The 15000-nt window shown below is 43.0% G+C and overlaps 3 protein-coding genes across 4 annotated transcripts in view; all 3 read right to left on the reverse strand.

Annotated features, from left to right (window-relative positions):
• Nucleotides 1–1396: 1396 nt before the first annotated feature.
• On the reverse strand, nucleotides 1397–10123 carry LOC132958957 (Fc receptor-like protein 5). Its single transcript, XM_061032034.1, has 10 exons — nucleotides 10115–10123; nucleotides 8973–9045; nucleotides 8305–8340; nucleotides 7184–7295; nucleotides 6256–6413; nucleotides 4609–4848; nucleotides 4214–4492; nucleotides 2460–2702; nucleotides 1901–2017; nucleotides 1397–1789 (listed from the first exon to the last, which is right to left on the reverse strand). Exons 1-10 carry the CDS (start codon nucleotides 10121–10123, stop codon nucleotides 1701–1703), a joined length of 1356 nt encoding a protein of 451 aa, XP_060888017.1. The 3' UTR covers nucleotides 1397–1700.
• Nucleotides 6089–15000, reverse strand: part of LOC132958959 (atrial natriuretic peptide-converting enzyme-like) — a 36401-nt gene continuing 27489 nt past the window's right edge. The window contains exon 7 of the mRNA XM_061032035.1: nucleotides 6089–6100. The gene's annotated coding sequence lies outside the window, so the exon portion shown is untranslated. The remainder of the gene's footprint in view (nucleotides 6101–15000) is intronic.
• The window catches only part of LOC132958423 (sodium/hydrogen exchanger 9B2-like), a 14241-nt gene continuing 11798 nt past the window's right edge, over nucleotides 12558–15000 (reverse strand). For both annotated transcript variants that reach the window (XM_061031244.1, XM_061031245.1), the window contains 4 exons: nucleotides 14777–14885; nucleotides 14471–14607; nucleotides 13910–14087; nucleotides 12558–13737 (listed from right to left, as the gene is read on the reverse strand). In XM_061031244.1, the coding sequence (XP_060887227.1) occupies nucleotides 13652–13737; nucleotides 13910–14087; nucleotides 14471–14607; nucleotides 14777–14885 (510 nt within the window). In that variant the 3' untranslated portion in view covers nucleotides 12558–13651. The remainder of the gene's footprint in view (nucleotides 13738–13909; nucleotides 14088–14470; nucleotides 14608–14776; nucleotides 14886–15000) is intronic.

Below are 15000 nucleotides of genomic sequence, written 5' to 3' on the forward strand. Positions count from 1 at the left end.
AAGTACGGTAGGCTATCAGCCCCTCAGTGGCTCAAACCTTTGAAAAGCAAGATCAAGCCACTACACCTCCCGTATTACATTTAGAGACTGTAGGTACCACGAGCAGGTCTGATAACTGAAGGCTTTACCTCCCATATTACATTTAGAGATTGAAAGCTCTACCTCCCATAGTACATTTAGAGATTGAAAGCTCTACCTCCCATAGTACATTTAGAGATTGAAAGCTCTACCTCCCATAGTACATTTAGAGACTGTACCACAAGCAGGCCTGATAACTGAAGGCTCTACCTCCCATAGTACATTTAGAGACTGTAGGTAAACCTTTGCACGATAAGGCACAATGAGAATCGACCAATGTATTCACACAGGAGAGAAACCATACAGTTGAGGGCAGTGTGGGAAAACCTTTGCGCGACAAGACTCACTGAAAAAGCACCAACATATTCACATCGGAGAGACACCGTACAACTGTGAGCAGTGTGGGAAAACCTTTGCAGGATAAGACATACTGAGAAAACACCAATGTGTTCATACTGGAGAGAAACCATACAGCTGTGAGCAGTGTGGGAAGAGTGAACGTTGTGCCTCATGTTTTATCAGTGAGTTTGTAAAGACATTAAATACAAAAAGGTCGGTACACGTGTCAAAACTTTGTGTAACTGACAGAAAGGTTGACCACATTTAAATCATGTTTATAATTGTTTTTAATAATCTATAATTCACAACAACAACACAAAGTGTGTCATGCAGTGTGTCAGGGAGAGTCGTCACAATACCAGAACTTTGAACTTTGACACTTAGGAGGATCGATATTTTAGGAATATATTTTAAATGAGGATTTAAGGGGATCGGTCAACCATGTGGAAAAAATAACCAGAATGTCAAGTGAGAGAGAAAGGTGCAGGATGAAGGAAACACCATCACCATGATTTTACACTTGCATGTCTGTACTCATATGTGCTTAAGTATGCTGGTCGTTCTTACCCAAGAACAAATCGGCAATAAGAAAACGAATGTCAGAATCTTGTTGAAATCTGTCAGTGGCTTTAAGAAACGTCTTCATAAGAACAGCTGGTGAAAGAGGTTCAGACCTACGGTCTCTAAATGTACTATGGGAAGTAGAGCCTTCAGTTATGCTGCTATAGGCTTAGACCACCGGGCACTGGCACTTTGAGCCCTCATCTCTCTCTCCGTGCATTCAAATCATTTTACTGTCACGATTTGTAAATCTCATTATGTCATTTACTAACCACATCTTCTCCTGTGAGCTCCTGAGTTCTCATGGGTTCCTTCATCTTTGCTCATGATAGATTAAAGTCAATTTAACATTTCTATCTACTGTTAAAATCATTGTAAAGTTAAGTGTGTTTTAAAATGAACCAAAACACCTTTTTTTTTTAAAGATTTATTTCTAGGCATTTTGTGCCGTTATTGGAGAGATAGGACAGTGGATAGAATCAGAAATCAGAGAGAGAGAGAGTGGGGAATGACATGCGGGAAAGGAGCCACAGGCCAGATTTGAATCTGGGCCGCCCGCTTGGAGGACTACAGCCTCCATACGTGGGGCATGCACACTAACCACTGCGTCACCAGCGCCCCAAACAAAAACACCTTTAAGATATTTATTCAGCATCTCGTCACTTTACAAATAAACACACATGTTCACTAATCATGACACTTTAATAAATATCATTTCGATATTAGAACTGATGCTCTGTGGTGACTTCAGCGATGACATCATCGTACGGCTGTTCCGATCCCTCACAATCCTCGGCGGGCAGGTTCCTTCCTGTGGGATTAAGGTAACAGATTTAAGATTTTATTTCTCCAACATGGCGACCGCCATCATTGGGCTTCTTCACGCCTCTTCAGAAACCAACGGGTGACGTTACTGTGTTACCTGTGTGTCGACATGAAAATAATGCCAGCACGGTGCAGATGGCGTATGGAGCGACCACCACTGGGAGGCGTATCAGTGTGATTGTGAGCGCAGAGGAAGAAGGAGAACTGTTTGAACCTATAGAGACAAACACACCTGGTCAGGTAAATGTTGAAATCATGATGAGCTCCACAGTAAAACATGACCGTGTTCACGTGTGCCCTAAAAAACGACACACGTCCAGTTTAGTTTAGCACGCTCAGCCTGACATCTGGGGGTCACGGTCAGAACGAATCAGCTGACTGCTTCACAACAACAACACAAAGTGTGTCATGCAGTGTGTCAGGGAGAGTCGTCACAATACCAGAACTTTAAACTTTGACACTTAGGAGGATCGATATTTTAGGAATATATTTTAAATGAGGATTTAAGGGGATCGGTCAACCATGTGGAAAAAATAACCAGAATGTCAAGTGAGAGAGAAAGGTGCAGGGATTGGTCGAATTTGCGTAAATTGACAAACATCAGAAAACAACAGATATTTAAAGTTGTGTGATTTTTGATTTTTTTTTAAACTCACCTCTGACGAACAGCCAGCTGGGCGGAGACTCTCCGTGACCTGTGATGTGGCACCAGTACAGGCCTTCATCGGACTTGGAAACACCGTGGATGGTCATGTGACCTGCGGGTTCGGTCTTAACGTGGGCGCCGTCTTTGTAAAAGTCACAGGGGAGCGTGTGGGGCGTCTTGGTTTTACAGAGCAGAGTGACGTTATCTCCCTCTCTCAGCGGGAGGAGCGGCGTCTGCAGGGTCACGTTTCCGTCTCATCACACAGAGAGAGAAGAAGAAGAAGGTTTTACATTCTCCTGTCTTTCAAACTTCTCGATGCTAATTCAACATTTCATCAACTTACGAAGTCAAACTGTCAAACACTCTGATTTCAGACTGACAGGAAACAAAGGTGATGTTGGTCATGTTGAAATGTTTTCTAGCCTTTGCATATGTCACTTCCTGTTTAAATGTAGCTGATTGGACAGTGCTTGGTGTCGCCTAGCAACAGATCAATCAATCAATCAATCAATTTTTATTTGTATAGCGTCAACTCATAACAAGTGTTATCTGGAGACACTTTACATAAAGCAGGTAAAAGACCTTACTCATTGTTATGTTACATAAAGCAGGTAAAAGACCTTACTTATTGCTATGTTACAAAAAGCAGGTAAAAGACCTTACTCATTGTTATGTTACATAAAGCAGGTAAAAGACCTTACTCATTGTTATGTTACATAAAGCAGGTAAAAGACCTTACTCATTGTTATGTTACATAAAGCAGGTAAAAGACCTTACTCATTGTTATGTTACATAAAGCAGGTAAAAGACCTTACTCATTGTTATGTTATATAAAGCAGGTAAAAGACCTTACTCATTGTTATGTTACATAAAGCAGGTAAAAGACCTTACTCATTGTTATGTTACAAAAAGCAGGTAAAAGACCTTACTCATTGTTATGTTACTAAAAGCAGGTAAAAGACCTTACTCATTGTTATGTTACTAAAAGCAGGTAAAAGACCTTACTCATTGTTATGTTACATAAAGCAGGTAAAAGACCTTACTCATTGTTATGTTACATAAAGCAGGTAAAAGACCTTACTCATTGTTATGTTACAAGAAGCAGGTAAAAGACCTTACTCATTGTTATGTTACATAAAGCAGGTAAAAGATCTTACTCATTGTTATGTTACATAAAGCAGGTAAAAGACCTTACTCATTGTTATGTTACATAAAGCAGGTAAAAGACCTTACTCATTGTTATGTTACATAAAGCAGGTAAAAGACCTTACTCATTGTTATGTTACATAAAGCAGGTAAAAGACCTTACTTATTGTTATGTTACAAAAAGCAGGTAAAAGACCTTACTCATTGTTATGTTACATAAAGCAGGTAAAAGACCTTACTCATTGTTATGTTACATAAAGCAGGTAAAAGACCTTACTCATTGTTATGTTACATAAAGCAGGTAAAAGACCTTACTCATTGTTATGTTACAAAGATCTGGTCTATCCATCATGAGCACTTTAGCAAAGCAGTAAAAGTTACAGTGGTAAGAAAAAACTGTCTTATTAAAAGGCAGAAATCTTCGGCCGGATCCCCGGCTCATGATGAAACATCCTTCACAGGTCTAGACTGTGCCGGGCTTGGAAGGGGATAGGGGGAGAGATGGGATAAGATGCAGGAAGAGGGATAGGGAGCATGAAGATCTGTGACTTCACACTGTGCATGTACTGGTGACAGTTACCACACATCATGCTCTTATGTTTCTTGTATGGCTCTTACGGTGTACGGTGAAGTTGACAGAGTTGCTCCGTTGCCTCGTAGCAGACTCACACCAGTACACTGCGCTGTCGGTCTTCTTGGCGGTTTGGATGAAGCAGCCCGAGGAGCTGGGTGTCCCCCAGCCGTCTCCACAGTGGGACAGATCGTGATCCAAGGTGACCCTGGTGATCCTCCAGCCGCGAGAGCTGCTGTCGTCCCTGCAGCTCAGACTCAGAATTTTGTACTCAAAAGTCTGAGACGAGTCTGGAGACACGGTGAGCACAGCCGGGTCTAAACCATCTGGGGGAGAGGGTGGGGGAATTAAACCCTTTACTTCACACACGCTGCACTCTGCAAATTTCCTTAAATTGTCCAAGTTAGGAGTGAAGATGTCTGTAAGGTGAAATAAAGTTTACCTTCTATCAGCAGCCAGCTGGGTGAGGACTCGCCTTTACTCATGTGACATTTGTACTCTCCTTCATCAGACTTGGACACTTGGTGGATGGTCATGTTACCTTCAGGCTTGGTACTGACGGAGAAGTCGTTCCTATAGAACTCAGCCTGGAGATTGTTGGTGTTCTGTTCTTTACAGTTCAGAGTGATGTTATCTCCCTCCGTCACCAGGCCGGCTGGAGACTGCAGGATCACACCTCCACCTCATCACAGAGAGAAACATGTTATTCACCCCCGGATCTCTGAACATCGAAGAAGGTGAAGTAAATATAACTGAATAAACTCAGACGGGGAAACAAAACTACGGCAGGGCTCCTGGTGTTTTCTGGGGGTTTCGAGGTCAGAGCTCGATTGTTGCAGGACATTTAAAGAGTATCTCGAGTTCATCTTGAACCTGAGATCTTTTTATTTCATTTTGGGGTCTCGATGAATAATTCAAACAAAAGGTTAACTGATTGTCCCCACTAGATTACTTCATCCAGCAGCAGCAGGGGCGAGTCTAGAAGGGGGACCAGGGGTGGCATGGGCCGACCGAGGTGCCAACCCAAGATCCAATCTATGATTTTTTTTTTTTATGTTTATTGTTGATATTTAATGTTGTTCCTGTACAAAGAGAGCACAGTTCACTGAAGTTAAATTCCTTGTGTGTGTAAGCATACCTGGACAATAAATCTGATTCTGATCTTAAGTTGAAATGTTTGTTCGTACTTTCAGTCCTAAATTAATATTCCTAAGCATGAACTCTGCACACGGTCTAACTTGCAATGGACGTAAACGGCCAATAAAAGTATTTTTGCAACTTAGACGGCGTGCAAGAGTTTGCATGCAATTTTCAAATTTCTTTACATTGTGAATCTCAGCATCTTTGTTTTTGAGTCTTAAAGGAATCAAGCTATCATCATCATCATCATTAAGTTAGTAGGTATTCATGAAAGAGCTGGGTCTTTAGCTTTTTCTTAAAGGTGCAGAGGGACTCTGCAGATCACATGGAGTTTGGAAGTTCATTCCACCACCGGGGGGCGACAGAGGAGAAGAGTCTAGTCAGAGACTTAGGACCCTGTTGTGAAGGTTGGATCAGACGCCTTTCATTGACAGAGTGTAGTGGGGGGGGGGTAGACCTGGATCAGAGAGTTAAAGTAAGGAGGAGACGTTTCTTTTGCTGATTTGTCAGTGAGCAGCAGAGTTTTAAATTTGGGGAGGTTAAAGACGAGTCGCGCTGCATTCTGGATCATCTGCAGGGGTGAAAACAATCATTTCCATCCTACCAGGTTAAAAACAGTGAACACAAACTGAGTTAGTGTGACTTTGTGCTCCGTCTCCTGGTGTTTCATAACCAGAGGGCCTCCACTCATCTGTATCACGGTACACTCCATGACTCACTTCCTTCTGCTCTGATCACTTCCCTCTATGAATCACAGACAGGATGTCACACAGGCACAGATATGTTTTTTTACTCTTCTGATGTGAGCATTAAAACACAGCATGCACAAACCAACACCTGTCTGAAAGTGAGTGTGTCACATGTCATATGAAAGCTCTACGTTTCACCTGTGGTGAGAAGAGAAGAAGAAGAAGAGGAAGTGTGTATGTAAACATTTCATGATTCTTACCAGTGATGATGGTGATGTTGACCATGTTGCTGCTGTCTCTGTATTTTGATTCACACCAGTACATGCCGCTGTCCAACGGTTTGATGGCCTTGATATCGCAGCGGGACGGCGTCGGGTTGCCCCAGCCCGAGTCGCAGCTGGACAACTCTGGTTTAAAACTGGAGGAAACAAATCACCTCGTTTCATTCGCCATGTTCAGATTAAACTGTGACATCATCATGTCAAATATCAAGTCTGACGGGGTTTGTTACCAATGAATCAAAAGTAATGGTCTGAAAGATTCTGAGGAGAACAATGGTGGTGTACTCACCCTGAGCTAAAGCTAACAGCTACGCCCAGAGTTACCGCAGCCGGTTTAAGATGCTTTCACACCATGCTAAAGCTAACAGCTACGCCCAGAGTTACCGCAGCTTTCACGCCATGCTAAAGCTAACAGCTACGCCCAGAGTTACCGCAGCTTTCACACCATGCTAAAGCTAACAGCTACGCCCAGAGTTACTGCAGCTTTCACGCCATGCTAAAGCTAACAGCTACGCCCAGAGTTACCGCAGCTTTCACGCCATGCTAAAGCTAACAGCTACGCCCAGAGTTACCGCAGCTTTCACGCCATGCTAAAGCTAACTCGAACTCGTCTAAGGGGTTTCAACCAATCATCCCCAACTTTGGACTTATGAAATCATCTGTGTCAACATCAACAGCGGAGGAGAAACTAATGTGACTCGTGTTATAAGGAACAGTTTCCAGGTCAGATCTGCTGCGGATGCCAGGACACGATTCTTTGACGCTGTTTTGATATTTCTCTAAATAAAATCAAACATTAAGCAAACAGATAAAACCCGGCTCACTATACTGTGAGGGGGAGAGTCAAACAGGAGATAAGATGTGGTCAGTGGTGGATCCTAAGTGAGAACTTTGGTGTCAAACTGACCCACTCGTGTATCTCCACACCGTCCATTCATCAGAGCTGGAGTGATCACAGATCAAAGAGACTCTGTTGTACTCAAAAAACTGCGAGCTGCTGGGAGAGACGATCAGAGAGGCTGCAAACAGAGACACAAACACACTTTAAGGAGGATTTGTACCAGGGGTTACGATACTGAACGAACATTTACACACACACATACAAGCACGTTTATCACTGGAAGCTCCGCCCTAAAATCCACCTGTCTGAGTGGGAGCTTAGTGTAACATCATTTTTTCTTCGATATACAACTGGACCTTAATTTACAACTCAGGGAGTCGCCCCCTGCAGGACATTAGGAAGAACGCAGGTCAAAGTAAAAACTAAGAGGCTGGTTTGACATAAAAATGATTATGTTTGTTGGGGGTGCGTATCATGAAACTAAAAGGTAAGTCCGCATTTGTCGTCATGGTTACGATGATAAAGGCTTTGTAATGGTAAGAATAAATAAAGTTGGTTGGAAACAGGAAACAAACAGCAGTCTGTGGTTTTATTCTGTGTCTGTTCTAAATTTCTCTTCCCACACAGAAGGATCAATCAGTGAGATGTGTAGAGAGTGAGATGATAAAGGTATCTTACTATCTGATCATTAAGGAAACATGTTGAAGTGCTGGCTTCTCTGACAACAATGCAGCAGCCAGTATGTCCTCCTTCTAACTTTAGATTCTGCTCCTGAATGCTCTGGATTTGTTTGGACCAGAGAAGGTAGGCGCTTTTAAGACACACCTCCACACGGCCGTTTTGGACGCCCCTCGGTTTGCCAGATATGAGAGCAGTTATCAGGTCAACAGGTGTTGCAGCGATGGAAGCGGGTCAAGAGAAGTGGTTCAGATAGAAGTGATTGTACCCGACCTAAAAAGCCTCTGCATGTTTCTAATAAGCTCCACGAGCAGAAACGTGCTCAAACTAGGATCAATATTGGAGATGCTTTTGAAAAATGGAGAGAGGTTAGAACACAGAAAGGTTTACAGACCCATGCAGAGCTGGATAAACACTGAAGCTTCAGAGTCCACCACATGGTGACCTGAGTGAGCATCCACTCAACAACACAAACAAACATGAAAAAAACCATGAAGATTTGAACTCACCACGACTTTGAGCAGATGTGAAGTAGAGCCTCAGCACTGAAATGACAGTCAAACAAAAGAAATAACAATAGGTACTCCATCACCCCCTCATCAACAACGATACAGTTGAAACAGTTGACAGCTTCAAATACCTCGGACTCACACTCGACAATAAACTCACTTTCAACCAGCACACAACGGACATTCAAAAAAGGAGCCATCAAAGACTGTATGCTGTAATTTCTCCTTGTGGACAATAAAGTCTAAAGTCTAAAGATCACTGTGTGTGTGTTTTTATGACTTATAAACACTTTTATTCACATTAGCTGAAAACGTTGCATATTTAAGAACCCACTATCAGGATTCCCGTTAAAATGCTCCCAGAAATTATTGAAAAACATCAAAAAGAAATCTTTCATTGGCTGTTCAGTTCACCTTTTAACCAGATGCTGTTTCAGCGCTCCCTCCTCATTCATTTCTCATGTGATTAAAGTGTTTTAGAATAGTTCAAATGTGTAAACATGGGATTAAAAAGTGATTACATGTGTTTGAAATGAAGTGTTAAAATTTGTTTTCAAAGTTAATTGTTTATTGTCGTTAAAGGTGAATTTCTGTCACAGACATAAAGTTGATGTATTTATCTAAATCAAAGAGTTTAATAAGAGTAGCACGGTGACTTCTGTACTCACAGAGGAACAGCAGACTCGTCTTCATCGTGTGCAGGCTGGAGCGTCTCTGACCGTCGGGTGTGGTGAACACATCCTGTTTCAAAAGAAAACCACAAAGAGGCGAAAGAGAAGGTTCGAAACTCATTCTGCAGAGGAGACAAACACTTTTTTTCAAGTCCACACATTCACCCGATGGATGTTTTCACTGCTGATGTTTGTTAAAAAATATGAGAAATATGAAATATGTTTGATCTTAATATCCATCTGTGAGGTCTCAGAGCTCATCATCAGAACAAACAGGGGTCAGAGTTCATCTGACGGACAGACACGTGAAGACTCATCATATCAGCTGGGTCCAATAAATTACAATCAAATAAACAAAGTGAAATGATTTAGTTTTGCTCAGGTCAGGTGGAATAGACTTTGTTGAAGTCCGATCAAATTGAGGAGAAAGTCGGGTCGAGGCAAGTGGAGTCAGGTCGGGTTGAGTGGATCTTTATAAGACTGAGTTAAAGATGGAGTCAGTATCCTGTCTCCTTCAAAATAAAATACAGACTTCTCCTTCAAAATAAAATACAGACTTCTCCTTCAAAATAAAATACAGACTTCTCCTTCAAAATAAAATACAGACTTCTCCTAAAGTGAAGCTGCTCCATTGTCCCTTCTGGGCCTCCATACATGTGTGGTGGTGACTGTGTCTGGTGCTGGTGTGTTTCCTCCAGCCAATGACAGCGCAGCAGGTGAGTTTAAGAGTGGATACAATTCAAAGAAACACCAAGTGGATAAAGCTCGTTCTAAAACAAGGGTGAACCTTGTGTTGACTTTTTTTCGTTTTTAAACCTATAACTTTATGAAATGTCTTAAAACTCTGGCTGATTATTATACTAAATTATTATTTTAAATTCACGAGCCATGCTGACTGTGATGTTGTCGAGGACTACAGACGCTCTCCTGGTTTCCTGCTGTGCTTGAATGTTGTCTTATTTGTCAGAATGTTTTTTCTGTCTTGTTCTTGTGAAGCCAAAGACAATACTCCACTTTGTGGACAAATAAAGTTCTATTCTATTCTATTCTTCTTCTATTCTACATCCTGCAGGGGGCGGGGCTTCTGGGGGTGATGAGCCCAGGAGGAGGGGCCCAGTTGGAATAACCAACATGTCTACTGACTCCATCTTTAATACAAGTAGAGTCAGTACTTGTTGAGTTAAAGGTGGAGTATAGTCGACTCAGGAGCTAACTCGGGTCAAAGTAAGGTCAAGGGGAGTAGAGTCTGAACCAATGAGCCGGGCTGGATGGACTTGAGTGATGAGTGGAGTCATGGGATGAGTGGAGTCATGGGATGCCAGGTCAAGGAGAGTTGAGGTGTCAGTGGAGTCAAGTCAAGGCAGGAGGAGTTAGATTTGAAAGTTAGGTTGAGTGTGCTCGATGAGATTCCGGTCGAGTCGACTTCCAGACGATTCAAGGGGAGAGGAACCATGAGGAGCTGATCGGAGTCATTAGGAGTCCAGTAGAGTCAGGGGGAGTCCACACAAGTCAGGTAATGTGGAGTGGGTATCAGATCAAAGTGAAGCTGATTGGAGCAGAATGTGGTAACAGCTGTGGAGTCTTGTCTGGTCCATTGGGGGTTAGGTTCTTGTGAACTTGAGTCGGGTGGAATCAACAGGTTGAGTCGAGTCAACTCTGGACAGCTCGAGTCAGAGTCAGAACAAGAGAGATGGAACCAGGTGGAGACAGGTCGAGTTTAGTCGACTTGAGTCAGGTCAAGAGGTCAGGTCAATGTAAGGTGGAGTCAAGTCAAGAGGAGTCGGGTCTAGTCAGGTGATGAAAGATCGAAGGGAGTGAGCTGGAGTTCAGTGGCATTAGATCAAGTGGAGTCAGATCGATGGAGGACTCGAGTCTGGGCAAAGATCATTGGAGTCCAGCTGGTCCAGAAATCCAAAGGAATCGTAAAAATCAACCTGGACACGTTCTGTCATTTGTCTTTTCTTTAACGCCCTCTGGACGTCGCTGGAGGAGAACCGACAGATTCTCTTTTATCCCTTCAGCTGTCAGGCGGTTGAATGTTGATGTGTGGACTGTAAACTAATTTCTGAATGTTTTTCTATCTCTGGCTTCTCATTGGGCGACCTGTTGGATTGTTGTTGCTAACATGTGAATGTTGTTATCTGAACGCTGCTGTGACCGTGTCTGTTTCCTGTCTCGGCTTCTTTCAACGACTCGGCCGGCTGTGAAACTGAACGGGCCCTTCAAGTCAAGTCTGAAATCTGAATCTGAGTCAGTCCAGAGTGGACTGGAGTCATCAGATTGTAACCCTCCTTCTTCTTCTTCACCCTTCTATTTGTGGTAGCTTCACTGAGGTTTGTCTAAAGGTGGTGTTGTGGAGACAAATCTTGACTAACAGTGCAGCTGCTGGTTAGACCAATGGAACGGCCTCAGAGGAGCGATGTGAGAGTCAACACTTCTTCAAGCGCTGTGGTTATTTTAGATGCAGCGTGATCTGAGGTGTGAAGAAGAAAACTGGTGGTGGCAGCAACAAAAGTAACAGGAAACCAAGGCTGTTTTTTTTTTTTTTAAATCTACGTACTTAACTTTTGCCTTGAATAACTCTAAATGTACCACAGATACGTGTCTGTGTTTTCACCGAGCTCCGCTCTTCACTGGAAGCAAACGTCACTTCACCTGCTGCACGGCATGCTGAAACACTGATGTCATATTGCATCATCACAGAATGAGACTTCCTTTACCATTTAAAGTATTATAGTTCATTGCTTAAACTTAGGAGGTATACCTAACATTTAAAGTCTTTATCTGTGATGTTTCACACTTCAATGTATAAATCAAGTATCTCCTCTGAAAATAACTCTGTGAGTCATGACTGTCTACAATGGGTGTAACACCCGAGTCCCACTGTCTGTGATGTTTTCAGAGTTTTCAGAGTCCTATCTTCACTTTGTTTACATCGCCCGGACGGCCGGCTGACTCCTCCCCTCGTGTATAAAAGTTGTTTAATTGAGGGACTAGAGAAAAGAAGAATAACATACTGTACTCACTGCTTAACTGTGTTTCTAGATCACGCTCATTTCAGGTAAATTTACATGCAGTGTGAAGATACGAGCAGAATAAAGATCGCTAGCATTAGCATGCTAACACAACAATGCAGCGCAAGTTGTTTTGGTTTCATGCTGGTGCTCAAGGGCGACATCTGCTGGATCAAAAAATCACATATAAAGCCTTTAAGGCCCTGACACATCAAGCAGGTCGTCCAATAGGAGGGAAGATCCCATCACAACAAACAGACGACCTACAGGGAAGACGGAGAGAGAGCGCTCGTTTGGAAAGACGTCGGACAGTTTGGGCGTACCAGGTGAGTTTCAAACAGCAGCAGAAATGTGTCATGTTCATGAAGTGGTCGTTATAGAGCTGCAGCTCCTGGACAAACTAAAACTCTCCCACATCCTGTCGTAACCCCGAGGATCTCATGAAGCCACGCCCTCTTCTTCTCCGCTGCTCGTCTCCTCCGCAGCATTAGAAGAAAGATCAGAGCTTTCTACTGAAGAGTGGACACAAACAAACATGTTGCGCAGGCAACATGAAAGAATGAACAGCTGTTTGTGTCTCTTTTATTGTGTTTATGAGGTTTTTTCATTTAAGGCACAGATGAAAAACATGCTACGCTAACATTAGCGAGCTAACCCCTCTACAGACCATCACGTTCACATTGTGTAACCTGGCTCCGCAGCTCACAGTACAGCAAATCAACAAACACAATACTAACACTACAAAACAATGTTTGGAGGTTTCACCAGACGGCAACCTGAAAAATGCTAAGCCAATGTAAAATCTGCAGTTCCCCGAGTGTCCACTAGAGGCTGGCTGCAGAAGTGAGTCAATCCACATTTGGTCCCAGCAGAAACAAACATGTTTACAGCCGTATTATAAACAGTTTTTCTCTTTCTATATACAGTACACATTGTACCCGGGGTGATTCCACGTTCTTAATTGTACATTTTTGTATATGACATAAATGAAGTCCTGTCGCTTACAATAGAGTAAGAAAAACCTGAACATTAGAGGACGTGTGACAGAAGCGGCTAAGAGCTAGCAATAGCTTACAGAAGCAGAAAAAGAAATACACGGCAGAGATATGAAAACAGATCTGTAACAACACAAGGTTTGTATGGAAGCCCTAAGAGGACACACAGGCAGATCTTTAAACAAGTCAACAAGAAAACCAGCGATGATGTTCTCAGATAACGAGATGAATAAGTGGAGATCTTAAAACTCGTTAACGCTGCCAAGCAGAGCGTAGCGTAATTAACTTATTAAGATGATATATTCTAATTATTCCTCGGGGCACCACTTCCTGTTAAAGGAAGAAATTAACTTTAAAGTCATACAAATTATAATCTTTGATATTTACTTTATTAATCTACATTATTGTTCACGATTCCTGTAATAAAATCACATGTAATCATTTAGAACTTATTTTTATTTAATGATTGAAGTGATCCTAGAGAACTTACTGACATTCTGATATGAGACTGAATAATTAATTAACTTATACAGTTAAAGTTCATTTTTCCTGTGGCACGAGGAAAGTCTTAATAAGTTAATTACACTACAAGAGCAAAATAAAATCTATGCATGCGTGTCCACTCAGGGCTTCCGTAGCTTCACTTATCATATGTGTGTAAGAAGCCTCAGAGTTTGCTCTCAAGAGTCATGTTGTCTTTTTCTTGATTGGTCCCGGCGCTGCTCTGAGTCGTGGCTCCGCCTTCTGTGTCGTCTGTTAAAATAAAGATAAACGGAGTAAACTATCAGTTCATGTACCTCCATGTACAGATGACACATGACTGGCTCCCCGTGGTTTATAGATAGATACTTTATTGATCAGTAATAAAGTACAGCAAGTCCTTCTGTGGTTCTTGTTTGTGTGCAGTGTGTGAGCATGCACTGACCTTTGACCTGTCGAGCCAGGAGGCGTGGTCCTGCCAGGCCTATACCCAGCGCCCCGATGGGAGCCGTGGTCAGGATGGCTAACACCGCTAACGTTAGCACGTCCAGGCCAAACTTGATTAACGTCTTGTCCAACGCCTCGTCCCTCGCCATGTCCAACGCCTTCGAGCCGATGGCAGCCTGACAAAAAACAAAACAAAGAAACAGCGACTTCCTTAAAAGGAGAGTGAAGTCAAACTCCCTCTGTGGTTTGTTGTTCTAAGCTCCGTGTTCACAGTCCACCAGAGTCTGTGATTGGAGCCGCGTCACCTAGCAACCGTCTGTTCCTGTTGGTTTATTTTTCATAACAACGCTGATCCATCGAGGGATAGCGGACCGTTGCTATGCATAGCTGGCCAATCAGAATCAAGTATTTAACACAACCATGTAGTAAGGAGTCTTCAGGTAGTTCTAGAGTTCTCAGCTGGTCTAGCCTAAGGATCCACTACCGACCCCCTTTATGTAACATCGGCTCAGACGGTACAAAACGTTTTTAAAAAGCACGCCATAGAAGCACTTCAGACCTGCACGGTGGCCTTCGGCAGCCAGGCCACAGATATGAAGAGTTTCTCCTTCAGGGTGAATCCTCCAAAGTGAACCAGCAGGAAGGTGACGAGCAGGCGGATCACCAGACCGATAGCGATGCAGGCCAAACCAAGACCTGAACACACAGAGAGTTCAACCATCGTCAGAAACTCACAACAGAATCTGGGAGAATATCGACACAGGATGAAATCCTTCTGGACTTTCAGTCGAGTGCGGAGACGATCAGTAACTGTGTCCATCACACCGAGACCCGATCCAACCGAGATCTGTCTGTGAGTCCTTACCCACGGTGCTGGGGTTCAGCTTCGCTATGGTGATCTCTGCGCCGATCAGACCGAAGAGGAGCGGCTGGAACACGTCCCAGGAGCGGCCCACCATGGCCGCCACCGGAGCCTGAGCATGAAACAAAAACTTATCTTCCTTACATGCACTCTGTGAGTAGTAACACACTATAAGAGTCCACTGCACAGCTCCTACATTTCACCTTTTGTACTTTTTGTGTTTTTTA

The sequence above is a fragment of the Labrus mixtus genome, chromosome 23 (genome assembly GCF_963584025.1).
Source record: "Labrus mixtus chromosome 23, fLabMix1.1, whole genome shotgun sequence".
In the NCBI taxonomy this organism is placed as follows: Eukaryota; Metazoa; Chordata; class Actinopteri; order Labriformes; family Labridae; genus Labrus; species Labrus mixtus.